Raw genomic sequence first — 22600 nt, forward strand, 5'->3', positions numbered from 1 at the left:
GAGAGATTCGCGACCTTCTACAAGGACACAGACACAAAGTTAAGGCATCAAGAGTCTGGGAGAACCTTGGGTAGCAGTTGCCCATGGTGAGCCAGGGTGACTGATCCCTTTGTTTTGTTATCCTGCCTTTTGCAGCCTCAAGGCCAGACAGGGACAGGACCAGACCATGGCACACTCCCATCCTCAGCTACAGAGCCAGAGGGATTTGCTATTGTGTCGAAGACCACTCACACAAAGTTAAGGAATCAAGAGTCTGGGAGAACCTTGGGTAGCGGTTGCCCATGGTGAGCCAGGGTGACTGCTCCCTTTGTTTTGTTATCCTGCCTTTTGCAGCCGCAGGACCAGACAGGGACAGGACCAGACCATGGCACACTCCCATCCTCAGCTACACAGCCAGAGAGATTCACGGCCTTCTACAAGGACACAGACACAAAGTTAAGGCATCAAGAGTCTGGCAGCGCCCTGGCCAGGGGTTGTCCCTGGTGAGCCAGGGTGAGTGCTCCCTTTGTTTTGTTATCCTGCCTTTTGCAGTCGCAGGACCAGACAGGGACAGGACCAGACCATGGCACACGCCCGTCCTCAGCTACAGAGCCAGAGGGATTTGCTATTGTCTCCAAGACCAGTCACACAAAGTTAAGCAATCAAGAGTCTGGGAGGACCTTGGGTAGCGGTTGCCCATGGTGAGCCAGGGTGAGTGCTCCCTTTGTTTTGTTATGCTGCCTTTTGCAGCCTCAAGGCCAGACAGGGACAGGACCAGACCATGGCACGCTCCCATCCTCAGCTACAGAGCCAGAGGGATTTGCTATTGTCTCCAAGGCCACTCACGCCAAGTTAAGGCATCAAGAGTCTGGGAGAACCTTGGGTAGTGGTTGCCCATGGTGAGCCAGGGTGACTGCTCCCTTTGTTTTGTTATCCTGCCTTTTGCAGTCGCAGGACCAGACAGGGACAGGACCAGACCATGGCACACTCCCATCCTCAGCCACACAGCGAGAGAGATTCGCGACCTTCTACAAGGACACAGACACAAAGTTAAGGCATCAAGAGTCTGGGAGAACCTTGGGTAGCGGTTGCCCATGGTGAGCCAGGGTGAGTGCTCCCTTTGTTTTGTTATCCTGCCTTTTGCAGCCTCAAGGCCAGACAGGGACAGGACCAGACCATGGCACGCTCCCATCCTCAGCTACAGAGCCAGAGGGATTCACGACCTTCTACAAGGACACAGACACAAAGTTAAGGCATCAAGAGTCTGGCAGAGCCCTGGCCAGAGGTTGTCCCTGGTGAGCCAGGGTGAGTGCTCCCTTTGTTTTGTTATCCTGCCTTTTGCAGCCGCAGGACCAGAGAGGGACAGGACCAGACCATGGCACGCTCCCATCCTCAGCTACAGAGCCAGAGGCATTTGCTACTGTCTCCAAGGCCACTCACGCCAAGTTAAGGCATCAAGAGTCTGGCAGGGCCCTGTCCAGGGGTTGTCCCTGGTGAGCCAGGGTGAGTGCTCCCTTTGTTTTGTTATCCTGCCTTTTGCAGCCTCAAGGCCAGACAGGGACAGGACCAGACCATGGCACGCTCCCATCCTCAGCTACACAGCCAGAGGGATTTGCTACTGTCTCCAAGGCCACTCACACAAAGTTAAGGAATCAAGAGTCTGGGAGGACCTTGGGTAGCGGTTGCCCATGGTGAGCCAGGGTGACTGCTCCCTTTGTTATCCTGCCTTTTGCAGTCGCAGGACCAGACAGGGACAGGACCAGACCATGGCACGCTCCCATCCTCAGCTACAGAGCCAGAGAGATTCGCTACGTTCTACAAGGAAACAGACACAAAGTTAAGGCATCAAGAGTCTGGCAGCGCCCTGGCCAGGGGTTGTCCCTGGTGAGCCAGGGTGAGTGCTCCCTTTGTTTTGTTATCCTGCCTTTTGCAGCCGCAGGACCAGACAGGGACAGGACCAGACCATGGCACACTCCCATCCTCAGCCACACAGCCAGAGGGATTTGCTATTGTGTCCAAGACCACTCACACAAAGTTAAGGAATTAAGAGTCTGGGAGAACCTTGGGTAGCGGTTGCCCATGGTGAGCCAGGGTGACTGCTCCCTTTGTTTTGTTATCCTGCCTTTTGCAGTCGCAGGACCAGACAGGGACAGGACCAGACCATGGCACACTCCCATCCTCAGCTACACAGCCAGAGAGATTCACGGCCTTCTACAAGGACACAGACACAAAGTTAAGGCATCAAGAGTCTGGGAGGACCTTGGGTAGCGGTTGCCCATGGTGAGCCAGGGTGACTGATCCCTTTGTTTTGTTATCCTGCCTTTTGCAGCCTCAAGGCCAGACAGGGACAGGACCAGACCATGGCATGCTCCCATCCTCAGCCACACAGCCAGAGGGATTTGCTACTGTATCCAAGGCCACTCACACAAAGTTAAGGAATCAAGAGTCTGAGAGGACCTTGGGTAGCGGTTGCCCATGGTGAGCCAGGGTGACGGCTCCCTTTGTTTGTTATACTGCCTTTTGCAGCCGCAGGACCAGACAGGGACAGGACCAGACCATGGCACACACCCGTTCTCAGCCACACAGCCAGAGAGTTGCTGCCTTCTACAAGGACACAGACACAAAGTTAAGGAATCAAGAGTCTGGCAGCGCCCTGGCCAGGGGTTGTCCCTGGTGAGCCAGGGTGAGTGCTCCCTTTGTTTTGTTATCCTGCCTTTTGCAGCCGCAGGACCAGACAGGGACAGGACCAGACCATGGCACGCTCCCATCCTTAGCTACAGAGCCAGAGGGATTCACTGCCTTCTACAGGGACACAGACACAAAGTTAAGGCATCAAGAGTCTGGCAGAGCCCTGTCCAGGGGTTGTCCATGGTGAGCCAGGGTGACTGCTCGCTTTGTTTTGTTATCCTGCCTTTTGCAGCCGCAGGACCAGACAGGGACAGGACCAGACCATGGCACACGCCCGTCCTCAGCCACACAGCCAGAGAGATTTGCTGCCTTCTACAAGGAAACAGACACAAAGTTAAGGCATCAAGAGTCTGGCAGGGCCCTGGCCAGGGGTTGTCCCTGGTGAGCCAGGGTGAGTGCTCCCTTTGTTTTGTTATCCTGCCTTTTGCAGCCGCAGGACCAGACAGGGACAGGACCAGACCATGGCACGCTCCCATCCTCAGCTACAGAGCCAGAGAGATTTGCTATTGTCTCCAAGGCCACTCACGCCAAGTTAAGGCATCAAGAGTCTGGGAGAACCTTGGGTAGCGGTTGCCCATGGTGAGCCAGGGTGACTGCTCCCTTTGTTTTGTTATCCTGCCTTTTGCAGTTGCAGGACCAGACAGGGACAGGACCAGACCATGGCACACTCCCATCCTCAGCCACACAGCGAGAGAGATTCACTGCCTTTTACAGGGACACAGACACAAAGTTAAGGCATCAAGAGTCTGGCAGCGCCCCGGCCAGGGGTTGTCCCTGGTGAGCCAGGGTGAGTGCTCCCTTTGTTTTGTTATCCTGCCTTTTGCAGCCGCAGGACCAGACAGGGACAGGACCAGACCATGGCACGCTCCCATCCTCAGCTACAGAGCCAGAGGCATTTGCTACTGTCTCCAAGGCCACTCACGCCAAGTTAAGGCATCAAGAGTCTGGGAGAACCTTGGGTAGCGGTTGCCCATGGTGAGCCAGGGTGAGTGCTCCCTTTGTTTTGTTATCCTGCCTTTTGCAGCCGCAGGACCAGACAGGGACAGGACCAGACCATGGCACACTCCCATCCTCAGCTACAGAGCCAGAGGCATTTGCTACTGTCTCCAAGGCCACTCACGCCAAGTTAAGGCATCAAGAGTCTGGCAGGGCCCTGTCCAGGGGTTGTCCCTGGTGAGCCAGGGTGAGTGCTCCCTTTGTTTTGTTATCCTGCCTTTTGCAGCCTCAGGACCAGACAGGGACAGGACCAGACCATGGCACACTCCCATCCTCAGCTACAGAGCCAGAGGGATTTGCTACTGTCTCCAAGGCCACTCACGCCAAGTTAAGGCATCAAGAGTCTGGGAGAACCTTGGGTAGCGGTTGCCCATGGTGAGCCAGGGTGACTGCTCCCTTTGTTTTTTTATCCTGCCTTTTGCAGTCGCAGGACCAGACAGGGACAGGACCAGACCATGGCACACTCCCATCCTCAGCTACACAGCCAGAGAGATTCGCGAACTTCTACAAGGACACAGACACAAAGTTAAGGCATCAAGAGTCTGGGAGAACCTTGGGTAGCGGTTGCCCATGGTGAGCCAGGGTGAGTGCTCCCTTTGTTTTGTTATCCTGCCTTTTGCAGCCTCAAGGCCAGACAGGGACAGGACCAGACCATGGCACGCTCCCATCCTCAGCTACAGAGCCAGAGGCATTTGCTACTGTCTCCAAGGCCACTCACAAAAAGTTAAGGCATCAAGAGTCTGGCAGGGCCCTGGCCAGGGGTTGTCCCTGGTGAGCCAGGGTGAGTGCTCCCTTTGTTTTGTTATCCTGCCTTTTGCAGCCTCAAGGCCAGACAGGGACAGGACCAGACCATGGCACGCTCCCATCCTCAGCTACAGAGCCAGAGGGATTTGCTATTGTCTCCAAGGCCACTCACGCCAAGTTAAGGCATCAAGAGTCTGGGAGAACCTTGGGTAGCGGTTGCCCATGGTGAGCCAGGGTGACTGCTCCCTTTGTTCTGTTATCCTGCCTTTTGCAGCCGCAGGACCAGACAGGGACAGGACCAGACCATGGCACACTCCCGTCCTCAGCCACACAGCGAGAGAGATTCGCGACCTTCTACAAGGAAACAGACACAAAGTTAAGGCACCAAGAGTCTGGGAGAAACTTGGGTAGCGGTTGCCCATGGTGAGCCAGGGTGACTGATCCCTTTGTTTTGTTATCCTGCCTTTTGCAGCCTCAAGGCCAGACAGGGACAGGACCAGCCCATGGCATGCTCCCATCCTCAGCCACACAGCCAGAGGGATTTGCTACTGTATCCAAGGCCACTCACACAAAGTTAAGGAATCAAGAGTCTGTGAGGACCTTGGGTAGCGGTTGCCCATGGTGAGCCAGGGTGACGGCTCCCTTTGTTTGTTATACTGCCTTTTGCAGCCGCAGGACCAGACAGGGACAGGACCAGACCATGGCACACACCCGTTCTCAGCCACACAGCCAGAGAGTTGCTGCCTTCTACAAGGACACAGACACAAAGTTAAGGCATCAAGAGTCTGGCAGCGCCCTGGCCAGGGGTTGTCCCTGGTGAGCCAGGGTGAGTGCTCCCTTTGTTTTGTTATCCTGCCTTTTGCAGCCGCAGGACCAGACAGGGACAGGACCAGACCATGGCACGCTCCCATCCTTAGCTACAGAGCCAGAGGGATTCACTGCCTTCTACAGGGACACAGACACAAAGTTAAGGCATCAAGAGTCTGGCAGAGCCCTGTCCAGGGGTTGTCCATGGTGAGCCAGGGTGACTGCTCGCTTTGTTTTGTTATCCTGCCTTTTGCAGCCGCAGGACCAGACAGGGACAGGACCAGACCATGGCACACGCCCGTCCTCAGCCACACAGCCAGAGAGATTTGCTGCCTTCTACAAGGAAACAGACACAAAGTTAAGGCATCAAGAGTCTGGCAGGGCCCTGGCCAGGGGTTGTCCCTGGTGAGCCAGGGTGAGTGCTCCCTTTGTTTTGTTATCCTGCCTTTTGCAGCCGCAGGACCAGACAGGGACAGGACCAGACCATGGCACGCTCCCATCCTCAGCTACAGAGCCAGAGAGATTTGCTATTGTCTCCAAGGCCACTCACGCCAAGTTAAGGCATCAAGAGTCTGGGAGAACCTTGGGTAGCGGTTGCCCATGGTGAGCCAGGGTGACTGCTCCCTTTGTTTTGTTATCCTGCCTTTTGCAGTTGCAGGACCAGACAGGGACAGGACCAGACCATGGCACACTCCCATCCTCAGCCACACAGCGAGAGAGATTCACTGCCTTCTACAGGGACACAGACACAAAGTTAAGGCATCAAGAGTCTGGCAGCGCCCCGGCCAGGGGTTGTCCCTGGTGAGCCAGGGTGAGTGCTCCCTTTGTTTTGTTATCCTGCCTTTTGCAGCCGCAGGACCAGACAGGGACAGGACCAGACCATGGCACGCTCCCATCCTCAGCTACAGAGCCAGAGGCATTTGCTACTGTCTCCAAGGCCACTCACGCCAAGTTAAGGCATCAAGAGTCTGGGAGAACCTTGGGTAGCGGTTGCCCATGGTGAGCCAGGGTGACTGATCCCTTTGTTTTGTTATCCTGCCTTTTGCAGCCGCAGGACCAGACAGGGACAGGACCAGACCATGGCACACTCCCATCCTCAGCTACAGAGCCAGAGGCATTTGCTACTGTCTCCAAGGCCACTCACGCCAAGTTAAGGCATCAAGAGTCTGGCAGGGCCCTGTCCAGGGTTTGTCCCTGGTGAGCCAGGGTGAGTGCTCCCTTTGTTTTGTTATCCTGCCTTTTGCAGCCTCAGGACCAGACAGGGACAGGACCAGACCATGGCACACTCCCATCCTCAGCTACAGAGCCAGAGGGATTTGCTACTGTCTCCAAGGCCACTCACGCCAAGTTAAGGCATCAAGAGTCTGGGAGAACCTTGGGTAGCGGTTGCCCATGGTGAGCCAGGGTGACTGCTCCCTTTGTTTTTTTATCCTGCCTTTTGCAGTCGCAGGACCAGACAGGGACAGGACCAGACCATGGCACACTCCCATCCTCAGCTACACAGCCAGAGAGATTCGCGAACTTCTACAAGGACACAGACACAAAGTTAAGGCACCAAGAGTCTGGGAGAACCTTGGGTAGCGGTTGCCCATGGTGAGCCAGGGTGAGTGCTCCCTTTGTTTTGTTATCCTGCCTTTTGCAGCCTCAAGGCCAGACAGGGACAGGACCAGACCATGGCACGCTCCCATCCTCAGCTACAGAGCCAGAGGCATTTGCTACTGTCTCCAAGGCCACTCACAAAAAGTTAAGGCATCAAGAGTCTGGCAGGGCCCTGGCCAGGGGTTGTCCCTGGTGAGCCAGGGTGAGTGCTCCCTTTGTTTTGTTATCCTGCCTTTTGCAGCCTCAAGGCCAGACAGGGACAGGACCAGACCATGGCACGCTCCCATCCTCAGCTACAGAGCCAGAGGGATTTGCTATTGTCTCCAAGGCCACTCACGCCAAGTTAAGGCATCAAGAGTCTGGGAGAACCTTGGGTAGCGGTTGCCCATGGTGAGCCAGGGTGACTGCTCCCTTTGTTCTGTTATCCTGCCTTTTGCAGCCGCAGGACCAGACAGGGACAGGACCAGACCATGGCACACTCCCGTCCTCAGCCACACAGCGAGAGAGATTCGCGACCTTCTACAAGGAAACAGACACAAAGTTAAGGCACCAAGAGTCTGGGAGAAACTTGGGTAGCGGTTGCCCATGGTGAGCCAGGGTGACTGATCCCTTTGTTTTGTTATCCTGCCTTTTGCAGCCTCAAGGCCAGACAGGGACAGGACCAGCCCATGGCATGCTCCCATCCTCAGCCACACAGCCAGAGGGATTTGCTACTGTCTCCAAGGCCACTCACACAAAGTTAAGGAATCAAGAGTCTGAGAGGACCTTGGGTAGCGGTTGCCCATGGTGAGACAGGGTGACGGCTCCCTTTGTTTGTTATATTGCCTTTTGCAGTCGCAGGACCAGACAGGGACAGGACCAGACCATGGCACACTCCCGTCCTCAGCCACACAGCGAGAGAGATTCACTGCCTTCTACAGGGACACAGACACAAAGTTAAGGCATCAAGAGTCTGGCAGCGCCCCGGCCAGGGGTTGTCCCTGGTGAGCCAGGGTGAGTGCTCCCTTTGTTTTGTTATCCTGCCTTTTGCAGCCGCAGGACCAGACAGGGACAGGACCAGACCATGGCACGCTCCCATCCTCAGCTACAGAGCCAGAGGGATTCACTGCCTTCTACAGGGACACAGACACAAAGTTAAGGCATCAAGAGTCTGGCAGAGCCCTGTCCAGGGGTTGTCCCTGGTGAGCCAGGGTGACTGCCCCTTTGTTTGTTATCCTGCCTTTTGCAGCCTCAAGGCCAGACAGGGACAGGACCAGACCATGGCACGCTCCCATCCTCAGCTACAGAGCCAGAGGCATTTGCTATTGTCTCCAAGGCCACTCACACCAAGTTAAGGCATCAAGAGTCTGGGAGAACCTTGGGTAGCGGTTGCCCATGGTGAGCCAGGGTGAGTGCTCCCTTTGTTTTGTTATCCTGCCTTTTGCAGCCGCAGGACCAGACAGGGATAGGACCAGACCATGGCACACTCCCATCCTCAGCCACACAGTGAGAGAGATTCGCAACCTTCTACAAGGCCACTCACACCAAGTTAAGGAATCAAGAGTCTGGGAGAACCTTGGGTAGCGGTTGTCCCTGGTGAGCCAGGGTGGCTGCTCCCTTTGTTTTGTTATCCTGCCTTTTGCAGCCGCAGGACCAGACAGGGACAGGACCAGAGCATGGCACACTCCCATCCTCAGCTACAGAGCCAGAGGGATTCACTGCCTTCTACAAGGACACAGACACAAAGTTAAGGCATCAAGAGTCTGGCAGAGCCCTGGCCAGGGGTTGTCCCTTGTGAGCCAGGGTGAGTGCTCCCTTTGTTTTGTTATCCTGCCTTTTGCAGCCTCAGGACCAGACAGGGTCAGGACCAGACCATGGCACGCTCCCATCCTCAGCTACAGAGCCAGAGGCATTTGCTATTGTCTCCAAGGCCACTCACGCCAAGTTAAGGCATCAAGAGTCTGGGAGAACCTTGGGTAGCGGTTGCCCATGGTGAGCCAGGGTGAGTGCTCCCTTTGTTTTGTTATCCTGCCTTTTGCAGTCGCAGGACCAGACAGGGACAGGACCAGACCATGGCACACGCCCAGACCATGGCACACTCCCATCCTCAGCCACACAGCCAGAGAGATTCACTGCCTTCTCCAAGGACACAGACACAAAGTTAAGGCATCAAGAATCTGGCAGAGCCCTGGCCAGGGGTTGTCCCTGGTGAGCCAGGGTGGCTGCTCCTGTGTTTTGTTATCCTGTCTTTTGCAGCCGCAGGACCAGACAGGGACAGGACCAGACCATGGCACACTCCCGTCCTCAGCCACACAGCCAGAGAGATTCGCTGCCTTCTAGAAGGACACAGACACAGAGTTAAGGCATCAAGAGTCTGGGAAGACCTTGGGTAGCGGTTGCCCATGGTGAGCCAGGGTGAGTGCTCCCTTTGTTTTGTTATCCTGCCTTTTGCAGCCGCAGGACCAGACAGGGATAGGACCAGACCATGGCACACTCCCATCCTCAGCCACACAGTGAGAGAGATTCGCAACCTTCTACAAGGCCACTCACACCAAGTTAAGGAATCAAGAGTCTGGGAGAACCTTGGGTAGCGGTTGTCCCTGGTGAGCCAGGGTGGCTGCTCCCTTTGTTTTGTTATCCTGCCTTTTGCAGCCGCAGGACCAGACAGGGACAGGACCAGAGCATGGCACACTCCCATCCTCAGCTACAGAGCCAGAGGGATTCACTGCCTTCTACAAGGACACAGACACAAAGTTAAGGCATCAAGAGTCTGGCAGAGCCCTGGCCAGGGGTTGTCCCTTGTGAGCCAGGGTGAGTGCTCCCTTTGTTTTGTTATCCTGCCTTTTGCAGCCTCAGGACCAGACAGGGTCAGGACCAGACCATGGCACGCTCCCATCCTCAGCTACAGAGCCAGAGGCATTTGCTATTGTCTCCAAGGCCACTCACGCCAAGTTAAGGCATCAAGAGTCTGGGAGAACCTTGGGTAGCGGTTGCCCATGGTGAGCCAGGGTGAGTGCTCCCTTTGTTTTGTTATCCTGCCTTTTGCAGTCGCAGGACCAGACAGGGACAGGACCAGACCATGGCACACGCCCAGACCATGGCACACTCCCATCCTCAGCCACACAGCCAGAGAGATTCACTGCCTTCTCCAAGGACACAGACACAAAGTTAAGGCATCAAGAATCTGGCAGAGCCCTGGCCAGGGGTTGTCCCTGGTGAGCCAGGGTGGCTGCTCCTGTGTTTTGTTATCCTGTCTTTTGCAGCCGCAGGACCAGACAGGGACAGGACCAGACCATGGCACACTCCCGTCCTCAGCCACACAGCCAGAGAGATTCGCTGCCTTCTAGAAGGACACAGACACAGAGTTAAGGCATCAAGAGTCTGGGAAGACCTTGGGTAGCGGTTGCCCATGGTGAGCCAGGGTGAGTGCTCCCTTTGTTTTGTTATCCTGCCTTTTGCAGCCGCAGGACCAGACAGGGATAGGACCAGACCATGGCACACTCCCATCCTCAGCCACACAGTGAGAGAGATTCGCAACCTTCTACAAGGCCACTCACACCAAGTTAAGGAATCAAGAGTCTGGGAGAACCTTGGGTAGCGGTTGTCCCTGGTGAGCCAGGGTGAATGCTCCCTTTGTTTTGTTATCCTGCCTTTTGCAGCCGCAGGACCAGACAGGGACAGGACCAGAGCATGGCACACTCCCATCCTCAGCTACAGAGCCAGAGGGATTCACTGCCTTCTACAAGGACACAGACACAAAGTTAAGGCATCAAGAGTCTGGCAGAGCCCTGGCCAGGGGTTGTCCCTGGTGAGCCAGGGTGAGTGCTCCCTTTGTTTTGTTATCCTGCCTTTTGCAGCCTCAGGACCAGACAGGGACAGGACCAGACCATGGCACGCTCCCATCCTCAGCTACAGAGCCAGAGGGATTTGCTATTGTCTCCAAGGCCACTCACGCCAAGTTAAGGCATCAAGAGTCTGGGAGAACCTTGGGTAGCGCTTGCCCATGGTGAGCCAGGGTGAGTGCTCCCTTTGTTTTGTTATCCTGCCTTTTGCAGCCTCAAGGCCAGACAGGGACAGGACCAGACCATGGCACGCTCCCATCCTCAGCTACAGAGCCAGAGAGATTTGCTGTTGTCTCCAAGGCCACTCACACAACGTTAAGGCATCAAGAGTCTGGGAGAACCTTGGGTAGCGGTTGCCCATGGTGAGCCAGTGTGGCTGCCCCTTTGTTTTTTCTCCTGCCTTTTGCAGTTGCAGGACCAGACAGGGACAGGACCAGACCATGGCACACTCCCGTCCTCAGCCACACAGCCAGAGAGATTCGCTGCCTTCTACAAGGACACAGACACAAAGTTAAGGCATCAAGAGTCTGGGAGAACTTTGGGTAGCGGTTGTCCCTGGTGAGCCAGGGTGAGTGCTCCCTTTGTTTTGTTATCCTGTTTTTTGCAGCCGCAGGACCAGACAGGGACAGGAGCAGACCACGGCATACTCCCGCGCAGCTTTCCACAAAGCCATTGCCCTAAGGATAAGGAAGCACGCACAGCCCCATTCTACACCGTGCCATGGTTCCACAGCCAGCCGTAGGCTCCCCACTGCCCTGGACAAGGGCATCTTCATGCTACCCACCCTCTCTGTCTGAAACTGACCTTGAAATACACTTTTCTGATTCATGAACCATTGGCTGGTTCTTTTGCTTTGTATTGTCTTTTGGGGCAAACCTCCTGCGCCATTTTCCTGTTGTTCTTATCATATTTAATTTATATATCTTTGTATATGTGCATATATATTCTATATATATCTATATACAAACACACACATATTTTTATACACATGTATGTTTTCTAATCCTCTGATACGTTCAGGGATCCAAAAGCATCAGGTTTTTTTTGCACTCATGTTTTAAGTAACAGTGACCCATGCTTTTAAAAAGGACATTCCTGTGTGAGTATGCATTAGAGGATTTTAACTCCACACTTTATTTTTTCTTTCTAACTTAAGCAAGAGCATAAAAAGAGATTAATATTTAACGTACATATTAAGCATGTGTATATTTCAATTTACTATTTTAATTTCTGAAGGGAGATATTTCTGTTCCTCAAACAGACTTTTATTTAAACAACCAGTTTTCCGTATCTTATTGAAGTGCTATGAGACCAGTGATTTACTATAGATATGCACATATGTCTTGGGATTACAGGTATGCATTGCAGCCAAGCAATGTAACAGCTAGTTTGTGGTCCCTTTACAAATTTTAAGTTACCATTTTCAATCTAGGCAATTAAAAGCACTAAGCACTCTCATTAGGATTTACTATTTAAACTGGTATTGCCCAGAAAGGCAAGGATATAGAAAACATTTAAAATATTAGTAAAATTCCTCTTTTAAAATTCTTGAGTATTCTTGAGAACAGTACTCGAATATCCTTTTCTATTCCAAGATTGTCCTTGCAGCACATTTGCACTTAGAAAATACGGGAGTATGTGAGTTTTTAGTAACAAGTATTTAAATCCTTATGGGAATGGAAATTGGAAACTGTGTATCTTGTGCCTCAAACAGTAGCCTAAATGTGTTCTCCCTCTTTTACATACGGAGACACTTTCATTCTCTCTTTCAATTACTGATGAAAAAAAAATCAGATGTTCTTTAGTTCTTCTTGCTGAGCAATGCAAATACCATGAGAGCAAACCACAGATGAGAATGAAGTTTCCTGTACTTTCAGTTCTGTAGTAACTGAAATAGCGTCATTCCTCAACACTCAGCTTTCTTGCTGCCATCCTTGACATAATTCCAGGTCAATAAATACACCGTGAAAAAGAATGAATTCCTGGAACCCTGGGAACACAGAGGTGGGCAGGGAGGAAATATGACCCTGTTCAAAGACCTGCATTGAAGCTGCACTGGCAAGATTATTTTTAGCATGTCATATTGCTCTATGCTGCACTTTTGAAGAATAAAAGAAATAATGTTCTTTTAAATATTTTCTTAAATAATATTTTTAAAATATAATTGTCTGCAGAAGGAGAAGGTGTAGTGAATTCTACATTGCACTGGTCACTTGCATCAAATATCATTAGTGTAGTTTGACCACTGTTGGCAATGTTACAGTACCATTCAAGCTATATGACTGGCATAAATAATCTTCTTGGTTCCATCCTCTCAGTCCGAGGTACTGGTGGGAGGAAACACACCTCTTTTCACTCTGCTATTTTTCACCTAGCAGGCAAAGTATCTGAGGGGATATGCTCAGGCAGCATGGGAATATGGGGGAAGGAGGTATTCCTTCAGGTCTTCTCCTCTTCATCTGCTCATGTCCTTTTAGGAGCACTATTTTACTGCAGGCGATACTGGTGGATGGCTTCGCTAATCCTTCTGAAGGCGGACTAGAGACATCTTAAGACAAACCAATTTTTTTCAGCTTTTATTCTGACACTGACAAAATTTGTGCAAATGGCAGTTGGAAAAAGGGTGATGGCGATTCTCCTTTGAAAGCAGAGTAACTCAGCGAAAATTAAAAACCACAAGTTTTTACAGGACTGGGAAAACAATATTTTCTTATCTCTCTACTTTTTTTTTACCCATTTTTCAAAGGCCTGTTGAACTCATATGGAGATGGAAGAATTTTCTGAAGTATAGCTACAAGGTACTTTAAAATGATAGTACTTCTAAAGCAGCCGAAAAGGAGAGGTCACTAACAGATCTTCCATCCAAAATTACATATTGGACTCTGTACACAGACTTTACCCAGAAAAGTACCCACTTGACATATCATGGACCAAACCATATCCCAGTGACCTGTCAGTCCTGGGTGTTAATATGTTTAGGGTACATTAAGAAAGTTGCAGGAGTTGCTGATAAGGCTATATATGTTGCTGAAATGTGTGCATCATCAGACTTTACTAAAATAAAACAAAACAGAGATGTTTCATTTAAAACTGGTCCTACAAAGTGAAAGATACTTTTTGGTAAGGATGGATCAGGTTTTAGCACTACTCATTGTCATGCCCATTTTAAAATTTCTTTCTTTCCTGGCTTGTTTTCAGTTTGTGCTTGTTGCATGCACTTGAGGTGATGACTTTAAATGATCTTCTGATTAACCTTTGTCACCATGGGAAAAAACAGTTTAACCTGTTCAGTATATTCAGAAAATATTTTAGATGTATAAATAATAACCCTGTTTTCAAAGAAAACATTGCTTTTTTCAACTAAAATCTAGAAACCCTCTTTTTTTCAGCTTAAACACTGAAAAAAATGTATTAACTTCAGTACTAATCCTGATTTTACAAGTAGGTTCTATAATACAACCTTTCACTTAACACCTAAGAAATAAACCATGATTATCCATTTTAATATCCCTATAATCTGTCAAAATATAAAATTTCCTTTAATACAATGAAAAAGAAAAAGCCCACTAAAGCAAAAATATGTTCCAATGAATAAATCTGTGTGTAACAGATTTTAACATCCTTAACAAAGGTGGCTGCAATTTACTATAATTATTTTGCATATACAAAAGCACATGCATATATATATATACACACGTATACATATATATGTGTGTGTATTTATACACACATGTATTTATAAAAGACATTTAATCTTAAAACTATATTTCAGTTAACTTAAAAATCAAGAGACTTGGAGAAGGCTTTCCTTTGGACACATGCCCCAAGGTAGGTACATTGATTGTAGTATGCTGCATGCTGGAACAGCGTACAGTACATGCATGACTGAGTTTATTGCAAAGGAGATAAAATTATTTTCTCCTATTTTCAGATTTATCTTTTCTGAAGCAGATATGTTTATTTGCTTATTAGGCAAGATAGGACAGGTTTTTCCTGTTGCTGGGGAATTCTTTCTCTGTTCTGTGACCTGAAACAAACATACCTGTTCTAAAATTAAATCGTTTGTGCTGTCCAAACTGCACGCCACATTAATCAATATTGCTCAATATTTTTTAGTAATGAAAAAAAAATTCAGTAGTTTTTGTCTTTAACTCATACTGGTAAATGCTGAATCTAGCTGATTGTGTGGAATCAGGAATTCTCATTCAACAAAAATTAGGTTCAGATCTTGCACATCTGGAGGTTCACTGTTTCAAACACTCACTTGTAAACTGGACCCTGCTCTCTATTTTCTTCTAAAAGATATCAAACCAAAGATGCAAAGATAAAAAGAGTCTTTATTCAAGGTTTTGTTCAATTATCTTTACTGCAGCATTTCCAAAAGTTTTTGGAACAGTAAGAAAGTATATGAGTTTGCAGTTTTATGATTCTTCAGGAGTATTTCATGAATAATTCACACTTTATATGCACATTCTTTCGTCGTGACTTTACACATTGATACATAGCTTGAAGAGAAGGACTGTATTGCTTTAACTGCATGTTTACGCTAAGTAATTCCATATACTTTAAATTCAGCAGTGAGCTGCAGCATAGTTCTTTTAATTTGGGATATCAGGAAACATATGCTAAATTGAGAGTGCAAATTAAATGGCATAAAGTCAGTATAAGAGAACCTTTAATAGAAGCAATGTCAGGCCTCTGAGCCAGTCTGCTGGGAAATCAATTGAGAAGTCGCTTGAGAACCTGTATACTTAGGTGGCTAATAAAAGTATTTCGGTTTTTTCTGATGAAAAACCTGGTTCCTGACTGTACGCCATATATTAGATTTTTGAATTATGCAAGTTCTCAATTGCAATAGCATAACATATGTGTCCCCCCTCTTATTAATGTCTTTCACTTGTATTTTGTTTAAATATCCTCTAAACATCTTCCTCCTTCCCTCTCCTTCCTTCCTCCTTTTCTTTCTGTCTGTTTTTCCTTCTTTGAATGTAATTCAGATAAATATTATTGCTAAAGAAATAGTATAGAAATGTGACTTCTTTAAATGTAACCAAATATGAGAAATAACATATTGTTATTATGAGTTATTGCATTTAAAGGTAAATACACACCGTATCACACTGGTATGTCTATCCATGCATGCATATGTGCATGTAGAGTTGACTCTACAGAGTAGGTAATTTAGAGAAAAAGTAGTTTTATAAGATGTACTATTAATGTTTTATTTACATTACTATCATTCATGATTAAATTAGAAAAAATCAGAGAAAAATATATATAAAAGAGGGAGTGACATTTTACCATCTTGATTTTTGAATATACAGACATTAGCTGAGTAGATGAAATTGTGCTGTAATGGAATTTCAAACCACTAACTTGCTACTTTCATGTAGCAAAAACTGTATTAAACTATTCTGCATAGGAATCTTTAAGAAATAATGTAACTGGTGACTTTAAGGCTAATCTGAAGAATCTAAAGGAAAAGAGGCCCGTTTCTACTTTGTGACGCTTAAATAATTCAAAATTATGTCTGAGGCATACTGAAGTAAATGGATAAAAATATGATGCTTTTGAAAAATGTTTCAAAGATTCAGAGAAGGAAACTAGACTTACCATCGTGTTTGAAGGCCTCTGAAAAGTGGTAGAGGTTTGTTGGGGAGTGGTAATTTTGTGCAGCTCCTCTCCAGCCTGGTGAAGACACACTTCCTAATGACGAAGTGCTTAATCGTGGTCTGTTCCTTGAATTAAATGAGGCTAAAGATGAACTACCAGATTTGATCCTCAGGATAGCAGCATATGAAGTGGGGAGACCAGGCACAGCTTCTGAATATTCTGGGAAAAAACCAAGAAGTGAACACTGAATAAAGATAAAATCTATCACTTTTCAAAAGAATATTTAGTTATTCAGTAGAAAAGTAGAAAAGTTTTATCTATAAAAGGAGTGTCAGAGATGCCCCAGACTCGTGAGACAAGGGACTCAGCTTCTAGACAGAACTGGGTAGCAGCATAGAGCTCTAAGACAGAAAATTCTGTTGCAGTTTCAACACAATATAAAAATCATGCGGTTATTAAATTTCTTACTTATGGTAATATGAATTTTCAATATTTTTAATTCTATTTCTATGACCCTAAGTCACAGTAGAAGTGTCTGCCAAGACACCTTCTTTCCTTCACAGCCTTTGCATATGCAGTGCAGAAACACTGGTTGAAGCTAAATATGTTCCTCAACACTATTCTGCAAATCAAGTGAGCTAGCTAAAAAGCCAAAGAGCCCATATATGCACAAACATCTCTCCCAAAAACATGCACGTGCCAAAGACACCTCCTTTCCTGTCTCTGCAACTTCCCTTTTTACCTTTTTTGCCTGTACTTAAAATTTCAATGTCTACAAATAAAGAATAGTGCCCAATGGTTTGGACTCTGTATAATACCAAAAGAAAAAGCAATTAAAAAGTTTACTATTATAATAGATTAAAAATATCACTCAGGAGCTTCAGGAGCAAAGCAAGCACAACTATTGAAATCAGTAGTCCTTAACATGCAGCAGTCTTAAGGAGGTGAGAAGGACATTTTAAAATACATTGATATAGATGAGCAAAGGGAATCAGACTGCATATCAAGTGCCTATGAAGGAAGTGATTTTTTGGGGGACAGTGGAAGTGACAGAAAAAAAGATCACTGTTCTGTTATCTCCACTGATGATAAATATTTATAAATTGAACATTCTTCAGGTTAGCATAACATGAACAATGGAAAACTATGAGTGTTCAAAAGCTTTGAATAGCAGCACATTCAATCGAAATAAAATTTCTTTAAAACATTAGGTCATGGCCTTGCTGGAAAGCTTTCAGAAAAATATTCTAAGCATAAATATAGTTTGGACTATTTTATATTTCAATAGGTTTAAAATTAGATCAATATGCATTTTATTTTATGAAGATTGTGACAGTGAATGATTAGAGTCTTTCAGGTTTAGGAAAAGGTCCTTTCAGTACACTGTTTATTGTCTCTGACCAGATGTTAAAAATCCCCCTCTTCTACCTTTTAGAAGAAGCTGGAATTTGGAAAAAGCAGATGACCAGTATTTTAAAATCATAATTTTTATCTATGCAAAGTCCAAACATAGACATGATTTGATGATGCCATATCTTATTTAAAATTTGGATTTAAATACAACTTTTGGCAACTAGATGGGAAAGGCACAAATAAGGAGAATTCTGCTTTAAGTTGTTTTTCATCCTGGTCTCACAAACCATCTACTTTATTATGTGCATCATGCTGCTTTGTATATCGTGTTATGGTGGGTTGACCCAGGCTGGAGGCCAAGTGCCCCCAAAGCCGCTCTGTCACTGCCCTCCTCAGCTGGGCAGGGGAGAGAAAATATAACGAAAGGCTCCTGGGTCGAGATAAGGACAGGGAGAGATCACTCACCTGTTACCATCACGGGCAAACCATACTCAACTTGGGTAAAATTAATTTAATTTATTGCCAATAAAATCACAGCACAATAATGAGAAATAAAACCCGAATCTTAAACCACCTCCCCCCACCACCTCCCTTCTTCCCAGGCCCAACTTCACTCCCCATTTCTCTCCCTCCTCCCCTCCAGCAGCACCGGGGGACGGGGAATGGGGGTTGTGGTCAGTTCATCACACGGTGTCTCTGCCGCTCCTTCCTCCTCAGGGGGAGGACTCCTCTCACTCTGCCCCTGCTCCGGCGTGGGGTCCCTCCCACAGGAGACAGTCCTCCATGGACTTCTCCAACATGAGTCCTTCCCACGGGCTGCAGTTCTTCATGAACTGCTCTGGCAGGGGGTCCTCCACGGGGCTTGCAGGTGGGTATCTGCTCCACCATGGATCTCCATGGGCTGCAAGGGGACAGCCTGCCTCACCATGGTCTTCTCCATGGGCTGCAGGGGGACAGCCTGCCTCACCATGGTCTTCTCCATGGGCTGCAGGGGAATCTCTGCTCCAGCGCCTGGAGCACCTCCTGCCCCTCCTTCTGCACTGATCTTGGTGTCTGCAGAGTTGTTCCTCTCACATATTCTCACTCCTCTCTCCGGCTGCAATTGCTCCTGATGTAGCTCTGTTTTGTGGGTTTTTTTCCCCTCCTTAACTCTGTTACCCCAGAGGCACTACCACCATCACTGATGGGCTCGGCCTTGGCCAGCAGCGGGTCCATCTTGGAGCTGGCTGGCATTGGCTCTGTCGGACACAGGGGAAGCTTCTAGCAGAACTATTCCTGTGTATATCATAGAATCATAAAATCATAGAACGGTTTGGGTTGGAAGGGACCTCAAAGATCATCTAGTTCCAACCCCCCTGCCACGGGCAGGGACACCCTCCACTAGACCACGTTGCCCAAAAGCCCCATCCAGCCTGGCCTTGAACACTTCCAGGGATGGGGCATCCACAGCTTCTCTGGGCAACATATTCCAGTGTCTCGCCACCTTCATCATAAAAAATTTCTTACTTATATCTAATCTAAATCTACCTTCCTTCATTTTAAAACCATTGTCCCTCGTCCTGTCACTACATGGCCTTGTAAAATGTCCCTCTCCAGCTTTCTGTATATTTTTATACATAAGTAAACTATTATATAATTCTAAAAGTGATACATATTTGGTTTACAAGATCCATTTCTATAGCTTAAAAAAAAAAAAAAAGTGCAACCAGTGGTGATTGCTGTTGGGAAGACTTTCCTCCAGTGTGCACACAGACATAGAAGAAATAATACACACTGGAAGGAATTCTACTTTATAATAAAAAAAATGCAGACATGCCTTTGGTCCAAACTTTACAACACAGCATAATAAGCCTTAATCAGATTTCCAAAGGAAACATGATTACAACCACATCTATAATGAATGTACTGTTCCTTGAGTATTTTCTGCAGATACAGTCACTTTTCTATTTTCAGCACGGTATTTTAGCTCTATGCTATTTGCCCTATGGCAAAGGACATGGATTTGGGAAAATTTTATGTCAGTACTTTTTCAGCAAATGATACATACTTTGTGTGACTGAAGTATGGTATTATTAGGCTGTTAAATGTACTATATGCCATACATATATCAGGAGTAAAACTCTTATGTCTGAAGACCTTTTAAACAATGTAGTCCTTTTGTTGACCACAGAAGATAATTCCTTAGATGATGTTCCCAAGTATATCAGCTATTCCAGCTTGAGAATATTCAAATAATTATTGTTATGTCATTTAATCAGGAAAATTATGAAACAGTCTTCCCTGATGTGTAGACAAAAGGGCTTCCTGTGCAAGCTAGAGTCTGGGCTGTATATTTCTTCTTTTGCAAAGAAATGGACATTAGCAATCAGAAATTAAATACTAACATTAATAATCTTGATTCTTAGGTAGACCATTTAATATAGCTTCTATGTTCCTATTGCCCTGTATTGTCAGCTTGGAAAGTGGGTCAAGCAAGAGCACAACTCTGCATGTTTCTACATACACATATTATTGTGTAATTTTTCCTTTTGTTTTCAATAGTAAATTTTTCAGTTCAATGACATACTGAGAACAAAATGCGGTCAGGCTCTTGCTCCTCTAAGCGAGTCTGCCACTTAGCTCTCCTCCTTGCTGTATCTCTCATTCTCTGCCATCTCCACCTGCTTCCATAAAACTCTCTCAGATGACCTTGCTCACAGGAGAGGAACATCCTTCTACCAGGTTCTGCTATCACCCAACAAACAAGGCATATAAGCAGCTTTCCTCCCTGCTGCCCGGGCACCCAAGAGAAGCAAAAAGCAGTATGCATGTATAAAGTTATAAACAAACACATCAAAATTGTATCCTCCATTACACTTAATTCATTTACCACCAGGCCAAACTGCAGATTATACACACAAGGGAGACAAAAAATAACCATTAATCCTTTCAAAATTATAGGATGAAATACTTTTTATTCTTTTTAATTGAAGAGCACGCTAACTTACTAGATGACGCATACTACAGGTCATAGTAAGCTTGAGCTAACAACTACTCCTGACCTAATTAACTTGGGATCAGACTTTATGTCATTAGGGTGAGTGCCTAGAACAGCTGCCAGGCAGAGATACACATCTGGAGGGGAAGGAGGTTTGAGGAGGTGCAGGAGCCAGACAAACGTGGGACTGGGAAAAGGAGAAAGTACAATAGCGAGACTCATTCCAGATTGCCTAAGTTTTGCCAACACATCACATCACTAGGGAAAAGTAAATAGAAGCCATCCTGAAACCTCCGGTGGTATGCAGCCTCTCTTTCTGCACTTGAATCAAAGTGCAGTTTTTGCTAATGTAATATTTCTTACTTTTAGGCTATAACTGTCCTGTTTCCTTGCATACATAACCCAAAAGCTACTCCAGTAAATAGGATTCAACAACCCTGAAATAGCTTTGACAACTTTTTTTTGCTGAAATACTACGTGTAGGCAGCTTGGGGAAATGAACTTGTTCTGTGCTGCTTCATCAAGTCAAGACGACTGTAATTCTTTTCCCACTTAAAAAGAAAAAACCCGTATTTTAAGATTCTTTATTATCTAGTTGAATAGGGAACACTGTTCCACAGTGGTAAATCCAGGATTCGAAAGAACAAAAGAATCAACATGATCTCAGATGGCATGAATGTAAAGTACCACGGGAAGAAAGAGAAGGAAAGGATGCAAAAGTCACTCTATGTGCTGAAAAGGTCCTGCAGTAACGGCAGTATTACACAAGCTGCTTTCTGACCTTTCATGGTATAATTGTTTTATTTGGCTGGGATTAGGGATCAGTGGGAAACTTCACTCTGACTCTGGTTGCTTTGTCATGCTCCTGGGGATGCTGTATCTGAGTAAAGCTTCTCTTGTAACACGTAACTGGAAATGGTTAATAAATTATACATAAGCAAATATTTCTTGTTTTGTTTACTGAAAGTCTGTAGCCTGTGATCATTACTGACAACTAGAGCAGAAATCATGCTTACCTGAAAACAAACCCCACTTCCTAATCCGAACATTTGCCTCCAGAGATTTAGGCTTCTGAACTGCCTAGTTGCAGTGGCTTAATTAGAATATATTTTTATTGGAGTACTATTTACAATAAAATTATTCCTTTAATTTTGTTTGGATTAGACTTCTGAGACTTGGAAGAATAAATTTATTTTCCATTATTTAAGTACATAGTTATACTGCTGGAGAGTCGTTGTTACTCTCTAATGTGTTTTTTAGCTTTACCAGTCTACCCTTAAAATCCTTGAGAAATTCCATCAAAGACCTATGGGTAGCTCTCAAAACTCTGATGCACTTGAGCCTCACAATGAAATTATATTTTCTCTAACATCGTTCTTAGAATTAACTTAAGTATTTGGGATGAAACATCCAAAGGTTTTTCAGCTGCAAGCAGACACAGATAAGGAATATATAGGCCCAAATGTAAAAGATATTAAGCAACTAGAGACCAGACACAATAAAATCAGCAGCTTGGATTAGCCTTCATAGTTCTTTGCACTAGAACTACCAGATTTATAGTCATCTTAACAACAGCATGACAGTTTTAAGATAGAATATATTGGTTTATTCCATGTGCATATTTTCTTAAATGTGATTTCCAACAGCAAACCATGATTTGAATTAGTTTTGGTAACTTTTTAATGAATCTGTGTCAACTCATTAAATTATTCATGCATCTTTTATTATTTCCAGCACATGCTGCTGTTCAGCCTTTCTTTGGTCAGATTCAACACAATGAGGAAAACCAGCACCACGGGTAGTAGAGAAACTGTCTTCTCCTGATTACCGAGGTGTTTTTTTCTTTTAGAAAAAGCAAAGATACAAATTTCAAGATCATTTGAAAGAAATTTAGTCCTATAATAGCTCTATCAGGTTCAATTTGACTTCATTTCATGTGTGCTGTGGGAGAACTAAGCTGACTCGGAGAGAAAGGGGATCTTTTCCCACAGGATGCCATATGCTTATACACGTTCCTTAGGTA

At 46.4% G+C, this 22600-nt stretch overlaps 1 protein-coding gene across 5 annotated transcripts in view; it reads right to left on the minus strand.

Annotated features, from left to right (window-relative positions):
• Positions 1-22600, minus strand: part of CNTN5 (contactin 5) — a 753708-nt gene that overhangs the window by 320295 nt on the left and 410813 nt on the right. For all 5 annotated transcript variants that reach the window (XM_054805742.1, XM_054805482.1, XM_054805387.1 and 2 more), the window contains one exon: positions 16248-16466. In XM_054805742.1, coding sequence (XP_054661717.1) covers positions 16248-16466 — 219 coding nt within the window. The remainder of the gene's footprint in view (positions 1-16247; positions 16467-22600) is intronic.

Source organism: Grus americana, chromosome 1 (assembly GCF_028858705.1).
Source record: "Grus americana isolate bGruAme1 chromosome 1, bGruAme1.mat, whole genome shotgun sequence".
NCBI classification, from domain to species: domain Eukaryota; kingdom Metazoa; phylum Chordata; class Aves; order Gruiformes; family Gruidae; genus Grus; species Grus americana.